This window comes from Schistocerca gregaria, chromosome X (genome assembly GCF_023897955.1).
Source record: "Schistocerca gregaria isolate iqSchGreg1 chromosome X, iqSchGreg1.2, whole genome shotgun sequence".
Lineage (NCBI taxonomy): Eukaryota > Metazoa > Arthropoda > Insecta > Orthoptera > Acrididae > Schistocerca > Schistocerca gregaria.
In genome coordinates, this window is record NC_064931.1 from 373,770,442 (window position 1) to 373,786,898 (window position 16,457).

The 16,457-nt window shown below is 38.3% G+C and overlaps 1 protein-coding gene across 19 annotated transcripts in view; it reads left to right on the plus strand.

The window, feature by feature from the left end:
* Positions 1-16,457, plus strand: part of LOC126299135 (uncharacterized) — a 450,753-nt gene that overhangs the window by 340,758 nt on the left and 93,538 nt on the right. For 16 of the 19 annotated variants that reach the window (XM_049990880.1, XM_049990898.1, XM_049990882.1 and 13 more), the window contains 2 exons: positions 10,283-10,345; positions 12,073-12,135. In XM_049990880.1, the coding sequence (XP_049846837.1) occupies positions 10,283-10,345; positions 12,073-12,135 (126 nt within the window). The remainder of the gene's footprint in view (positions 1-10,282; positions 10,346-12,072; positions 12,136-16,457) is intronic. The other 3 variants (XM_049990883.1, XM_049990897.1, XM_049990892.1) reach the window with 1 other exon arrangement.

Genomic DNA, 16,457 nt, shown 5'->3' on the forward strand with positions numbered 1-16,457 from the left:
AAAGTGGCGCACACACAGAAGGCACATGGGACCAAGTAACTTCACATGGTGCAAACGGCTGGGGCCACATTTGAAACAGCTGCTCCCACATCCCTACAAGTGTCAGTCCTACATCTTTTGCTTCTGCTCAGTGTCCAAAGACTCTGAGAAAACAGTGGGAGTGACTGACTGCATCCCTGTGTTACATGCTTTTTAATCTGCACTTTATTCTCGGCCTTTCATCCATACTGTTCCGTATTGGTTCCTGTACATATTGTATAATACTTGTCTTTATCTACAACTTACACCTGTTTTTCAGAGAATTTCAATTCCTGTGCACCATTTTACATTGACAAACACTTTTTCTAGCTAAACATATCCTATGAAAGTAACTTGGTTTTCTTATGTCCTGGTTCCATTATCAAGCACAATATAAGAACACCCTCTCTGGTGTTTTTGTGTTTCACAATGGGGAACTTCCATTCTTCTGTGTATTATTCTTTTCAGCATCCTGAGTGAACAATTTGTTAAGCTGATTGTGGAATAGTTCTCACTCAGTTCCACCCTCACTGTCTTCACATTTGTGTGTATGGTATTTTTGTGAAGGTCTCAATTCTCATATATACCACACACTAACCTCAATAGTTGTTTGGTTATCATTTCCCGTAGTGATTTTAAAAACAGTGAAAGGATGTTATCTGTACATTCTACCTTTTTGATCTCAAGTTTTCCAAAGCTCCGTCCAACTGTGGCTCCAATACTGGCTTTCCAAGTCAACTCACATTTCTTCTTCAATCACATTAGCTTATAGTTCCTCCCTCTTGCAGAGACCTTCAGTGTTCTCTTTTCACCTGTCCATTCTCTCCTCTGCATTTATTCATGGACTGCCTCTTGTTAGAATTCTTCATATTGTTCATGCACCTTTTATTGATTACATTCCTGAGTGACACACTGATGAACCAAGCATTATGACGACTGCCCACCATGAGACAGAATACCTCCTGGTGGCGTTGTGGGCACATATGGGGCAAGGTAAGTATATGAGTCAGAGTTCACCACGGCATGCAGAACATCGCATATGTGGTCTGGGGCTCAGTCTGTCTGCCACTACTCAGTATTTCTCCACTTCATTAGGTTCATCTTGGCTATGCTCTGCCTTTCTTGGAACTACTTGGTACAGCACGACAAATAATTTAGCTGTGCTATATGACACTGCTTCTTCTGGCATTTAGTGCAGCATTTTTCATTTAACACCACTTTCTTCATTTTGGCAGACTCATAGTGGCAGCACTGTTTATCCCTAGCTATTTTCTCACGGTGTTTATGGAGATCAAAGATCCAGTGGCTGTTGCTAAAAAAAGAGGCTGTCTAGTGATCCGTTGTCACAAGTTTTTAAAAATAAATGGGATCAGAGTCTTTGAAAAGAAGATTCAGAATTCTCAATCTCTATTACGAACCCACATAATCTACAGTTCTGGAAATATACTATGGAATGGTATTGCAGCAGCATGCACAAAGGATTAGTTGATTATGGAAGATAAAAAAATTACAATGAACACTTTGTGATAAATTAGAAAGCATGGAGCTCATATTGATATTGGTGGCACAATAGTAGATTTTCTTGTGTCATGTGCATTATTACACCATTAGTTCCAATAGTGTTTGATCAAACTGAGCAAAAAGCACTGAGGCATTGTGTATGAGGGCTATCTGGAAAGTAACAGACTTTTAGTCTATTGCAGCAGTGGGTGGGGCTACAGCCACTGTCTTGGTGCCATAATGTTCCTATAGTCAGTATGCATCCAGCAGTGGTAGCATGTTGCCTGTTATTCTGCCACTTCGTTTTCTGTGGCTTGTTAAAATGTGGGCTGTAATAGAAAATCTCACCATTTGTGAGGTGTGTTGTGTGCTTAGCATTTTGTTGGTAAAAAAACTGCAAACCAACTGAAATTTATCATGATGTCTGTGATGTGCATGGGAAAGGAATAATGAGTGAAAGCCTAGTGAGGCAATGGTGCACTGATTTTAAAAATTGCTGTACCAATTTTCATGATCAGGACCGCAGTGGTAGGCCTAGCTTTGTGACTGACAAACTGCTATGAAAAGCAATGATCAAATTTGTGAAAATTGTCATTTCATGATTATGGAAATCCACAATATTTTCCCCCTGTTTCATGGAGTTTGATACATGAAACTGTGATGAAGAAGCTTGATAACCACAAATTTTGTGCTAGGTGGGTTCTCATTATCCCAACAAAATACGACAAAAATATAGAGACTAACTACATCACAGATCTCCTGTGCAGATTATGAGAAAAGTTCTAACAAAGTTATCAATTGTATGGTAATTGGGTTGAGACTTCGGTGAAGCATGCCATTTGTGAAACAAAAAGGCAGTCAATGGAATGGGGACCTGCACATTTTTCCAAGAAACCAAGGAAGTATTTGCAAATACTGTCAGCAAGACAGCTCATGGATACTCTGTTTTGGGACTCAAAGGGAGTTATTCTTGTTGATTTCCTTGAATTTGGCACAACAGTTAACTCATAGAGGTATTGTCTAAGACTGACAGAGTTAATGCGGGCAATACAAAACAAATTTCAGGGAAAACTTAGCACAAAAGTCTTATTTTCTCTTGACTATGCACATCCACATAGGGCCAGTCCAATTGTACCTGAGAGGTCCTACAGTGTTTTGGACAAGAGATTTGTGATCGTCCACCATACAGCCTGGATTTGGTGCTGAGCGAGTATCACCTCTTATCAGCAGTGAAGACATGGCTTGCTACATGAAGCTTTGATACTGACTCCGAACTGCATGCCAGTATGAATGAGAGGTTGCAATTGCAGGCAGCAGATTTCTACAGAGATGTTATTGAAAAATATGTGCTGTGGTATGACAAGTGCCTCAATTTGAATGGCAATCATGCAGAAAAACAGTGTAAAAGTTTACCTTTAAAATTTATGTAATAAAATTTGTTTATTTCATACTGTTAACTTTATGTTTGAAAATGTCTGTTACTTTCTGGGCAACTTTGTATTACTGTGAAGTATGTTGGTTAAGTCAAAGAGCATGCCCGGAACAATTGAAAGCATTTGTGCAACAACATTTTTATGACATTTATCAAATTAAAAAGATGGCCATGTCTCACTCATGTATCAAACAACTTCATTTTTTGAATATGTCCAAAAAATATAACTAAAGAGACAACTGTAAGCAATTTACAGGTTACTGAATGTGAAGAGAAAGCTGAAAATAAAAAAAAAAGTTCTCTGATAAATGTCAAAGGTGTGGGGGGTTAATAAGTTCATTGTGGTGTATGTAGCATCTGTAACAATTCTGTCACAGACCACCTTATTATAAAAATCCATGTCTGAGGCTGCCACATCCTTTTTAGCGAGCTTCATGACATCTTTGGACCTCTGTTTTACCTTTTCAGGCATATACTGACCTCAATTTATTTCCTCTATGGGAGCCAATATTACGAACAAAGAGATGGTGTAGCTGTGGACAGCACTCTGTCTATAGTGGTTGCCAATATGTTTAGGGAGAGATTTGAAGAGGAGGCATTAGAGATGGCTAGATACAAACCTAAGTTCATCGTAGAACTGGAAAAGGGTGGCAAGTTGCTGTTCCTGGGTGCACATGTCAAAAGGAGAGCGTGTCGCTCATTTGGCCATATTGTGTATTGAAAACCAACGCACAGTTATTTATACCCGTGAGCCAGCAGCTCTCATGACCCAATGCAGAAAAACGAGATTCTGAAGACATTGGTCCACAGGTCATACACCTTGTCAGGTCCAGATAGTTTTAAAGTAGAAATAGAGCATCTATGATCAGTGTTACGCAAGAATTGAGACATGACCAAACATATTCAGAAGGCCCTTCAACCAGCCACTCTGCCACACAATCTAGAAGAAGAGCAAGATGAGACAAAGGCTGGCACACCTGTCCTATGCGGGATCTATTTGTGCCCCAGCAGGATTCTCAGCAAGCACAATACCATGTGTGTTCTGTCCAGCTACCACAATAAGAGGGCTACTTGGAAATGTGCAAGATGACCTGGGACTACAAAAATCAAAAATTTATAATGCACCTTGCAAATGTGGTATATCATACATTGGCTAAACAACTAAGACCGTGGACATTATATACAAAGAACATCAGTGACACATTCGACTAAGACATGCCCCTAAATCAGCCATTGCCAGGCACTGCCTGGAACTCAATCCTAATATGAACTATACCGAAAAAATGGTTCTGCCACAGACCCCCAGATGGTGGGGTAAGGTTATAAGAGAGTGATGGTGATGGACAACCACATGAATCGGGACACTGGGTACTGACTCAGCAGAGCCTGGGATCCTGCACTGGAGTTGCTGAAAACACAATGGTAGCAGGAGTAGAACTCTACAAAAAGCAGAACTGAGGGCGTGGACATGAGAAACGAACCCCACATAGAGCATCAGGTGCACTGAACCATAGATGGGGTATCATGTGTAATTTGTGACTCGATTCAGAAATTTTTGGTAGAGAGGATGCAGCAAGTTATCTTGGATGGAGAGTCATCGGCGTAGAGCTAACTTAGGGTTTGCCTCAAGGAAATGTGTTGAGACCATTGCTGTTCATGTTGTGTATTAATGATCTTCTGGGCAATATTAATAGTAACCTCAGACTTTTCTATCTATAGTGAAGTACTGTCTGAAATAATTTGCACAAATATTCAGTCATACCTTGATAAAATTTCAAATTGGAAGGTGTTTCCAAATTTCCATAATGAGATTGCAAATGTGATATCAATATTATTTCAATGATTAACCTAATCAAGTAGCAAATATGTGGCAATCTGTTTGATAAAAATCTGCAAAGTTGTCTGTATCTGTCTGTCTGTGTACTGATAGTTTTTTTTTTATAGATATAACAGCAAGTAGTAGTGAAAACTGGTATTGTTTGTGATCTGTGTTGTTGAGAAATATTAAATGTGCAACGAAACTGCATACAAGCAATTGTTCCTTGCACCACTGCACTTTCATTTCACTAGCAATTTCCCCCTCTTCACACTCACACAGCATGGTGTGGTGGTGGGGGAAGTGTGCAGTCAGGCGAGAGAGATTTACACATGAGTGAGAGCTCTGCACATGTTCAGGTTCTTGCCTATCCCAGTATAAGCAGAGCAGAGATAATGGGGAATCATTCCAGCACTGATATAGGCCACTTCTTTACACATTGTTTCTTCCTGATGAGTCCCTTAAATATCAACCTACCCTCCGTCAACACTAAATTGTGGTGTGTGTCTATATGTGCTCCTGGCTATGCCTTACAGACCAATATCTCATTATGAAATCTCTCTCTTACCATGATTTAATCAAGCTGGTATCTTTTTGTAACCTGAGGCTTTTCCCAAGTATACCTCCTCCTCATTTGATTTTTTTATCAGTGTATCCACTATTACTAGCTGAAAAGTATTGCAGAACTCAATAGGTTTTTGTCTTCTCTCATGTTACTGACTCTGTATAGTGTTGGTGTAGGTTTACTGTTGATTTGGATGAGAGAAACACTGTTTTTGAACTATTCATAGTAAATCACTGCCTGCCCAACTGCCTCATTAGTAAGAAATCCTATTCTTTGTTCTACCATTTTCTGTTGCTGGTGATATTACCCTGTTTTAGGCTGGCCATACATGCTATCTTTTTTCCATTTCACTTCACTGATCCCCATTATATGTAGAGTTAGCCATAGTGTTTCCCTTCTCGGATTTTGTAGCTTCCCTATCACATTGAGATCTCTTGGCATACAGTGCTCTAACTTGTAGAATGTTGCCATTCCATTGTGTATTCAATCTTATTCTCGTGGTTATCTCCGCCTTGGTAGTACCCTACTGTAGTTCTGAATGGGGAACTACTTGAATATCTTTTACCTTTGGAGAGATCATAAAGACACTTTTAATTACAGGCCACACATCCTGTGGACACACATTTTATATCTTGTATGTAATGGTTTCCATTGCCACCTGTACCCTAATACCATCGATTTTTTTCTGATAACTCCTCCTTTAGTGGAACTCTCCTACACTTAAGTGTAAAAGAGTCTCCTGAACCTCCAACCACTGTACCATCCTTTCTGACAAGGCTGTTGACAGAATGATGGTGACCCTTGCATTGGAGTTCATCTGCTGCCATTTTTACAGATTTTTAATGCATAATTTAAGCAGTGGCCTGTAATCAAATGCAAGACCCAGGAAATTGTGAGCAGTGGTCAATGACACCACCCCTAGACCATGGCAATCATTTACATGAATATTGAGAACAGAAGTTATATCAGTCCCATACTAAATTATAATCTAAATCTATATCTGCTCCTGGATATGCTGTACAATTCAGTATCTAATTTCAGGGTCTCTTCTGAACATGATGTAACCCAGCTTTAATCTTCCTGTGTCTCTTGGTGTTTCCCCAGTATACAACCTCCCTTGTGATTTTTGAGCAGAGTATTCACAATTACTAGTTAACTTTTATTGCAAAACTCAATAGTCTCCCTCATTCTCACTACCAAGCCCATATTCTGCCATAACTCTTTCTTCTATTCTTTCCCCCACAATAGCACTCCACTCCCTGATGGTTATTAGATTTTCATCTTCGTTTACATACTGAATTACCTGTTCAGTATCTTCAATACTTCTCTTCATCTTCTGCTTGTGTGTCGGCGTGTATGTCTCGACTATTGTTGTTGGTGTTGGTTTGGTATCAGTTATGATGATAAGTACCGTATCACTGGCTGTCCCCAGTAATTTATTGTCTGCCATATTTTCCTGCTCATAACAAATCCTATTTGAATTATACCATTTTTTCCTACTGTTGATGTGACCCTGTGTTTGTCTGACCAGAAATCATTATCTTCTTTACATGTTACTTCAAAAAACCACACTATATATAGATTGAGACTACATGTTTCCCTTTTATCACACTGAGACTTCTTGACATTCCATGCTCCAAATTATAGAATGTTCCCCTTTAATTTGTTATTCTGCTTTTTCTAATGACCACCTCCATTTTGGCAGTGCTTTCACAGAGATCTGAATGGGGAACTAATTCGAGAATCTTTTTCCATTGGAGAGAGAATCATGGCACTTTTGTATTAGAGGTTTCATGTCCTGTGGATACACCTTATGTGTATTTAATGAAGTGGTCTCTGTTGCCTTCTGCACCCTCGCACCATTGATCAATTCTGATTCCTCTGCCTCTTAAGAACAGTTTCCCACTCCAAGGGCAAGAGGATGCCCAGGACTTCTCTGCCCCTCTGCCCTATTTGACAAAACAATTAACAGAATGAGGGAGACTTCTTATGCTGGAAATCTTCAAGTGCCATTTCAGATAATTTTTGTTCAACATTTAAGTATTGGGTAGCTTTGAACCTGGGCCATTGATGTTCTGATTAGTGGTCAAAGATGCTACCACGAGACCATACATCTATCAGTAGAAGGAATACTTTTTGTTGTAACACAGCAGTGTGGGTGAAGTCTCAGTCATTGCTTGCAGTGAATGACATTGCTTGTGAACAGAGGGATAATCAAGAAAACCACAGAAGCCTTGGAGTAGAAGGAACTGATCAAAGGAGAATTGCAGTTAGTAAATGCAAGAGGAAGAGGAACTCCAACATATGGTAACTCTTGATTTGTGACGACTGTAGATAGAATCAGATGTGTCACTGGCCAGGTTCCTAATATTCTGTTAGACACAATGTGAGCCACTGTAACAAATGATGGTTTGGGAAGCACATTTCGCAGTTACTTTTGGGTCATCTGGTACCAACTCCACTTGCAACAGTGTCATTCCACCAAATTGAACTCAGCTCCTTGCGGTAGTTCCCAAAGTAGAAAATGGGAATTGGTGGATAATAATCTGCAGTGAATATCTCACTCACTATGCAGCAACCAAAGCTCTGCCAACTACCAAATTTCCAGAAACTGAAAGGTTTGTCATAGGAGACATCATTTTGTAGAGCAGAGCATCCCATGTTATGCTTTCTGATCGTGGAAAAGTTTTCCAATTGTGACTAGTATCAGAGATAATTTCATATTGTGATGTCTTCCACACAATGACAACTGTCTACCACCCACAAGTGGCCACAGAGAATGCCATAATAAAATGTTGGTAAATATGTTCTTGATGTGCATTGATACTGAATAGAGAGGTTGAATACAGTACTGTCCATCATGACATTGACATGTAACCTAGAGAAGCAAGTAACTGTGTGCTTTCCACAATTCTTTTGCTCCACAATTGCCAGGCTGAAATGACAATTGGTGAAGGATACACTGTCCTCATTTCAGCTCGACAGTCCTCAGGACAACTACATGATGTGCCTCATCAACTGCAGCAAAGAAGCAAGATAAGCACTTACCTTGCATACAGGCCCTGGAAGGTGAGGAAAAGGACTAACATTGCTGTAATGCCAAGGACAGGCAAGTAAGGTACAGTTTGTCAGACATAACAGATGAAGGCGAGGGTTAATATCCTTTATCATGCAGACAAACACACATAGACTTTGTTTATGACCTTTGTATGAGGCCCGACTATAACCTTGAGGCACAGTTTGATGGTTGGAGGCTTCTTACTCAAGGAAACTTTAGGTCCACTTGATGATCATGAAGCTTTGATCGCAACGAAATAGAGAGAGGGTCCACCAATGCTGCCACACAGAGGCCCAGTGGCAAGATCTAGATACTGTGTGATGTAGCCATCTCCAGTGAGAACTTCTGAAACAAAGGGTCATCATTTCTCCAGGAGAGGGAGCAATGCCAGAGCTCTGCAACATACAACATTGTGTAGCAGTTAGCATCACTGGCTGGTGTGGTGTGAGTTGGCAGACCAAACCTGACCACCAGCCATTATTTGAATTTAGTATTTATTATTTCTAGTTTTCAGAATTTCTTATGTTTGCATATTCTGAAATATGCAATGTTTTTGTATATAGCAACACTTTTTGTCAAAGACTTAGCTCCATTCCATCTCTACATTGGTGTACATTATAAACATGCTTTCAGTGCAGAGTGTTGTTCATCACTGACTACATTGCTTTTGCATTTTGACTTGATTGTGGTTTCGATGCACCAATAATGTCACCACCGAGTTTCTTAATGTAAGGCACTGAGCAGAATGATTGAAAACCCTTGAAGAAAATACCTTATTTAAAGGATCAGAAGCCAGTAGAAGAAATTCAAATGATAATGGTTTGTTGTGATGGAAGTAAAGGCTGGTTATAATTAAGGACCTGCAGAAGACAAATAATGAATAGATCATTGAAAGAAACACATTTTAATTCGCATATGATAGGACACCATTCATTAATTGCATACCATATTTACAATCAACTGCTTCAACAGTCAGTCTGGAATGGCACTAGAGGTACTATTTCACAATTTATAGAAAAGCATTTTCATTTCCCAGTCAGGTGTATAAATTATATTTATTCAGCCACTTTTGGTTGTTTCAGCCATCATTAACTGGAGGAAGAAAACATATTTTTCATAGAAGACGCTTTCATATACCACATGTAGCATTGGAAAATGTAAAATGCAGCATAATCAGATTCTTACCAACTCTTAAAAAACTTAGATAAATTACACACACATTCGTGACTGTCAACATTGGCTCAAAAGTGAAAGTATAATTATAAAAACCATTCATTTGTGCAGGTCAGAGAATGTATCAGGCAGGAAATCTTAAGAGTTCATTTAAAAAATTCAAGTGTTGTGTAATATAAAATTTTTTGTGAAAATTTACTAACAGCAAGTTCAGAGTTAAATAATAAAATATTAATGCATTAAGGCAAATAAAAGAAGAGTTCTCAAAAATTAATTTTACATAATTGGGTAGAAATTACTAGAAGCTCATATAAGAGATATCCTAGTTATCTGTCTGTGTCTTTTTGTTAGCAAGTTTATGCTGAGTTTGTAATGAAGATGTTATTGATAGGATATTAAATACAGACCTTCCTTCCTTCAGTTGTCAGTAGTCAATTTTTAAATATACTAGGCAATGACATTTTGAGCACCTTAAAGTTCTGTGAATATAGTTTGTACTTTGTAAACTTGCACATTACACACATATATTGAGATGATAGAAGAGAGATCCTTTCGGGAACCCAATGACTTGAAGTTTTTTCTGAAGTTATTGTGCTAGCACTGGTGCCATTACAATGATGGAAAGATAATTGAAAATCTCAGAATTTCACTTTTGTGCATTTTTGTGTATACTTCCCTCACTACGTGCCTGAATTACTCTCTGTACTTCTCTAATTACAGGATTCAGTTCTTCAGACAAGAGTTCTGGATAGTCCTCAATCTTCAAAGGAAGACAATAGTGCTGTAAGTATTGCAGTTACCGAGCGTCTTTCCCTCTCCTTCCTGAAGAAGCAACCATCGGTTGCGAAAGCTAGTAATTCTGTGTGTGTGTTTGTGTGTTTTGTTCTTGTGCCTGTCTGCCGGCGTTTTCCCGCTTGGTAAGTCTTGGAATCTTTGTTTTTAATATATTAACTGATAGTTATTTCTACATCTGTGTTACATGCTTATGTATATATGTACGTATGTGCATACTCCACATGTCACTAATGTGGCACTTCCTGACACAAAGTGCAAATGGGTATCCTGAACCTCCATCCACTGCACCGTCCTATGTGATGAGGCTTTTGACAGGATGATGGTGACCCTTCAGGGGCCATTGCTGTAGATATTAATTCATAATTTAAGCAGTGGCTTGAATCAAATGTAAGACCCAGGACATTTTCATCAGTAGTCATGGGCATATCAAGAACAGAAGTTAATTCAGTATCAGTCACTGTGACACTTTCTTCTAACACTTAGAATATTAACTCTTTATTGTCCTGCAAGCTGTACGGCGTGCAGTGTTGTGTAGGGGTTAGTAGCACTGGTTTGCATGCTCTGGGTTGTCTGTTCAGACTGACCACCAATAGTTAATCCTTATTTATTTATTATCATTTCTGGAAGGTACTTGACACTTTTTAAGTTTATAACGTTTGCACACTGTGGAAAATTTGAAGTTTGTATGTCACTGACGATGAAATTTTTTGATTTGGACTTGATTGTGATTATGATGTGACATTGTTTGGTGGGGAAATACGCTTTTCTAAACCAACAGATATAATCATTTTCTCCTCCAGTTGATGATGGTTGAAACAACCAAAAGTGGCTGAGGAAATATAATTTATACACCTCATTGGCAAACAAGTTTCTTCAGGATGTGCTTATCCTACTCATCTTCAGTCATCCATGAGATGTGTAAGATAATTTACTGCTACCAAGTTTAGAATTAAATAATGAAATATTAATGCAGCATGGCAAATAAAAGAAAGAGTTTTTAAAAATGAATTTTACGTAATTGGGTAGAAAGTGGTAGAAGCAAACTTCAGAGATATCTTAGTTATTTATGTCTTTGTCTTTTTGTAAGCATGTTTGTGCTGTGTTTCTGATGAAAATGTTATTTATAGGATATTAAATACAGGCCTTCCTTCTTTCAATTGCCATTAGCAAATTTTTAAATCTACTAGGCAATGACATGTCAAGCACCTTAGTGTACTTTGAATATAGGGTGTACTTGTAAATTGGCATGTTACACTTTAAATATCAAGAGAGAAGAGAGAGCCTTTAAGTACCCTAGTGGCTTGAAGTTTGTCTCTGAAGTTATTGTGCCATTACAATCATTTTATCTTTGATTTTTCTGTCATGAACATAAGCAATTTATGTGAAAGAGTGTTGTGTACATCTCACCATCACATGTGGAATATGTTCAGTAGTTAGAAAGATTGTTAAGGCTGTGGAGTACTTCTTTTCGGGGGACATAATTCTTGCTACCGATGATAGAGAGAGTTGTTGCAGAAAATAACACCTCTAGGTTTAAACTATTTGGCCAGGATATTTATCTCTCTGAATTTTTAACATTTTTGTTTCATTATAATTAAGTGTAACACTTACTTGAAAAGGTAATTGAATATCTCAAAATTGTCGCTTTTATGCATTATTGTGTGTACTTCCCTCACTACTTGCCTGAAATACCCCCTCTACTTCTCTGATTACAGGAGTCAGTTCTTGTGACAAGATTTCCGGATAGCCCTCAACCTTCAAAGGAAGGTAATAGTGCTGTAAGTAATGCAATTGCCAATTCAGTAGTTCAGAAACTGTTAACTGATAGTTATTTCTACATCTGCATTACTTGTAGATACTCCACATGCCACTGCTGTGGGACTTTCCAACACAAAGTGGAAAGGGGTATCCTGAACCTCCATCCTTCGACACCTTACATTGACAACATGTTTTTGCTCTTTGAGACATTTGAAGAACATGTAAGACACCTGAGAACTGCGCTAAAGTGTGTTCATACTTAAGGTCTCCCTATGAATCTGAAAAAAATCTTGAGGCATTTGGTTAGTGGCAATGGAGTCCATCCTGTTCCAAGGAAAATAAAAGCAAGCACAGATTTTCCACCTTCTCAGCATGACTGTGGTGTGAGAAGTTCTTTCAGGATGTGCTGATCCTACCAGAGATTCAGAAAGGACTTCTAGAACAAGGTCTGTTCATTGCATGAATTGCTGCAGGGAGATGCTAAATTTTCCTAGAATGAGGCGCAAAAGATCTTTCCTTGTCCTTAAGGAGGCATGAACATCATCTTCAGTCATAGCGTTTTATGACAAGAATGCTGATCCAGAACTTCACACCAACACAAACAGTTATGGGTTAGGTGAATTTGTTCTACATCTACAGTTAGGTGCTGAGAAGGTGAGAGCGTATGCGTCCAGAGTACTATCCGCCAAGTCTAAGATGAACTACCGTCCAACCGGAAGAGTGCCCTGAAATTGTTTGGGTCATGAACTAGTGCAGCTTTATTTATTTGCAAATTACTCATGCTGGTGATGAATCAAGATTCTCTTTTCTAGATTATTAGCATGATGATTCAGTCAGGTTGACTGGCTAGATCAATCCTGAGGCTTCAGCGGTATGGCGTCACAATGGTGAACAAAAACCAGATACAAACACAAGGATGTTGAGTTCATGTCAAGGATTTTTTTTTAAAGTGGTGATCAGATATCAGACTGGTTTAATGCAGCATGCTATGAATTCCTTTTCTGTGGCTATCTCTTCATCTCAGAATATCACTTGCACCTTAGATTGGATGTGTCTCAATCTCCGTCTTCCACTGCAGTTTTTACCCTCTGCAGCTCACTCTAGTACCATGTAAGTTATTGGCAAATGTGATAACTAATGTCCTACCATTCTGTTCCATCTTCTTGTTAGTGTTTTCCATACCTTCCATTCTTCAACGATGCTGTGGAGCACCTCCTCATTTCATACTTTATCAACTGACAAAATTTTCAACACTATTCTGTAAAACCACATCTCAAACACTTTGATTCCCTTCTGTTCTATCTTTTGCACAGTCTATAATTCACTACTATACAAAGCTGTACTGTGAACATACATTCTCAGAAATTACCTCCTCTAATTAAGATCCATGTGTGATACTGGTATACTTCTTGTGACCAAGAATACCCTCTTTGTCTGTTCTAGTCGGCTTGTTAGGTCCTCTTTGCTTCATCGGTCATGTCCTTCCAAGGTAGGAGAATTCCTTAACATAATGATCACCAGTTTTGATGTTAACCTGCTTTGTGTTCTCATATCTGCAACTTCTTATTACTTTTGTCCTGCTTTGGTGTACTCTCAGTCCATATTCAGTACTCATTGGACTGTTTATTTTTTTCAGCTGATCCTGTAATTCATCAGCAAATCTCATCACTGATACCATTTCACCCTGAATCTTAAATGCACTCTTGTACCATTTTTGTATATCTGTCGTTGTTTATTTGGTGTATGAACTGATCAGCAGAGATGAAAGATTACGTCTCAACTTTACACTCTTTTTAACCTGAGCACTTTGCTCCTGGTTTCTAGTCTTACTGTTCCATCTTGATTCTTGTACATACTGTGTATTATCCTTGTTTGCCTATAGCTTGCTCCTATTTTTATCAGAAATTGGAACATCTTACATCATTTTACGTTGTTCAACAGTTTTTCTGTGTTGACAATTCCAGTGAATGTGCTTTGATTTTTATTTGATCTTGCTTTGATAATCAAGTGTGTCAGGACTGCCCTCAGTTTGCCTTTCCCTTTCCTAATGCCACAAATTGATTGTCATGTAATAGATCCTCAGTTTTCTTTTCCATTCTTCTGTATGTTATCCGTAACAGCAACTTGTATGATTGAATTGTTAATCTGATTGTCCAGTAGATCTCACACATATTAGCCCTTGGTAACTTTGGAAATGTGTACATGACATTTTTTTTTTCCAAAAGGCTGATGGTGCATCACCAGGATCATTGATTCTACACAACAGGTTGAATAGCAGTATTGTTCCGATTTCCCCAATGATTTCTAAAATAATTGGGGGAATGTTATCTTTCTCTTGTGATTTATTTGATTTCAAGTCTTCCAAAGGTCTTTCAAATTCTAACACTAATACTGGATCCCTTATGTCCATTATAGTGACTTCAATTTCTTGTTCTCTCATGTCATCAGACAATTCCTCTCCTTCATAGAGCCATTCTGTGTACTCTTTCCACGTATGTCCTCTCTCCTCTATATTCAACAGTGGAATTCCCATTGCACTCTTAATGTCGCCACCCTTCCTTTTAATTTCAGTGGAGCTTGTTTTGACTTTTATATATGCTGAGACAGTCTTTATGGATTTCTTCATATTTTTTGTGCAGCCATTTTGCATTTGCTACCTGGCACTTCCTGTTTCTCTCATTCCTGAGTGATTCCAGAGCTCTGCGGCATACAACAAGGTGTAGCAGTTAACATCACTGGTTGGCATCCGGTGCATTGCCAGGCAGAACCTGACCACCACCAATTACTTGAATTTAGTATTTATTACTTATAGTTCTTCAAATTTCTTATGTTTGCATATTCTGAAATATTAAATATTTTTGTAAATAGCAGCATTTCTAATCAATAATTTTAGTTCCATCCTATCTGTACATGGGTGTCTGTAATAAACTGGTATACAGTGCAAAATGCTGTTCTTCATTGACAATGCTGCAATCACATTTCAACTTGATTGTGGTTACAATGTGACAATATGCCACTGCTGAATTTATTAATGTGTGGCAATGAGAGGAGTTAAAGAAAAACCTAGAACAACATGCCTCATTTAAAAGATTGGAAGTAAGTGGAATAAGTTCAAATGAAAATGGTTTGTCGTGATGGATGTCTCAGGGTGGTTATAATTAAGGACATGCAGAAAACAAATAATGAGCAAACCGTTGAAACACATTTTAATTGCCACATGAGAAAATAATATTCATTAATTGCGTCCCATATATACATTTCACGTTAGAAACACTGCTCACTGATGACAACCATTTGCATCCACAGACAGCCTGGAACTCTACTAGAGACTGTGTTTCACAGTTTGTAGAAAAGTGTATTGTTTGCCATTGAGGTGTATAAATTATATTTATCCAGCCACTTATGGTTGTTCACCCACCATCAACAGGAGCAGAAAATGATTATATATGTTGGTTTAGAAAAGTGTATTTCCCATAGAAGACACTTTCATACTCCAACTGTAGCATTGGCTAATTTAAAATACATCATAATTAGATTTTGACACACTTGTAAAAAGCTTATATAAATTACACATGCATTCCTGACTATTAACTATCAGGATTACATATATACTTTCTATAAGTTTTTAAGAGTTAGTCACAATCTCATTGTGTAGCATTTTCTGTTTTGATACATGTGATATATGTAAGTGTGTTCTATGAGAAATACACATTTCTAAACCAGCAGATGTTGAAATTTTTTCATCCAGTTGATGGTTGAAACAACTGAAATGGGTGGAGTAAATAAATATATACAGCATTTTTTCTAAATAAACATGCTTCTGTAAAATATCTTTCTGCTATAGCCAGTTACCAACATAAATTGATTTTCCAATTGTCTGCAGCACTTTTCAAATGGTAGACCATGGAATGTTCAGCTGTCATGACACAGCTTCTGCAGTGCTTGAAGACTCCACAATTCATCCATCATTCTCAGTGATTTCAACACTAACATCTTCAACAATTTGTGGTGTAATTGGCCATCAGCTTCTCCCAGGAGTAACTCCCAAATCAACAGTTAATTTGAGCTTTTGATTCATGTTCTTATACCCCAGTGTGGAAAGCAAGCATCTCCATATTCCTTCAATGGGTCAATACTCTTGAACAGCAGCAGCAGTATTGCCACTGTTTTGGTAGAATAGCTTTTGAGAAATCCCTGCTGACACTGTGTAGACCCATGTTAACTGTCTGCATCTGTAATGGACACTGATGATGATGTTTCAATCCTGTTGACATTCCAGTACCAGTGCCTAACAGCAAGTTATGACACCAACACTACTAACCGTGCAAATCCTGCAGCACAC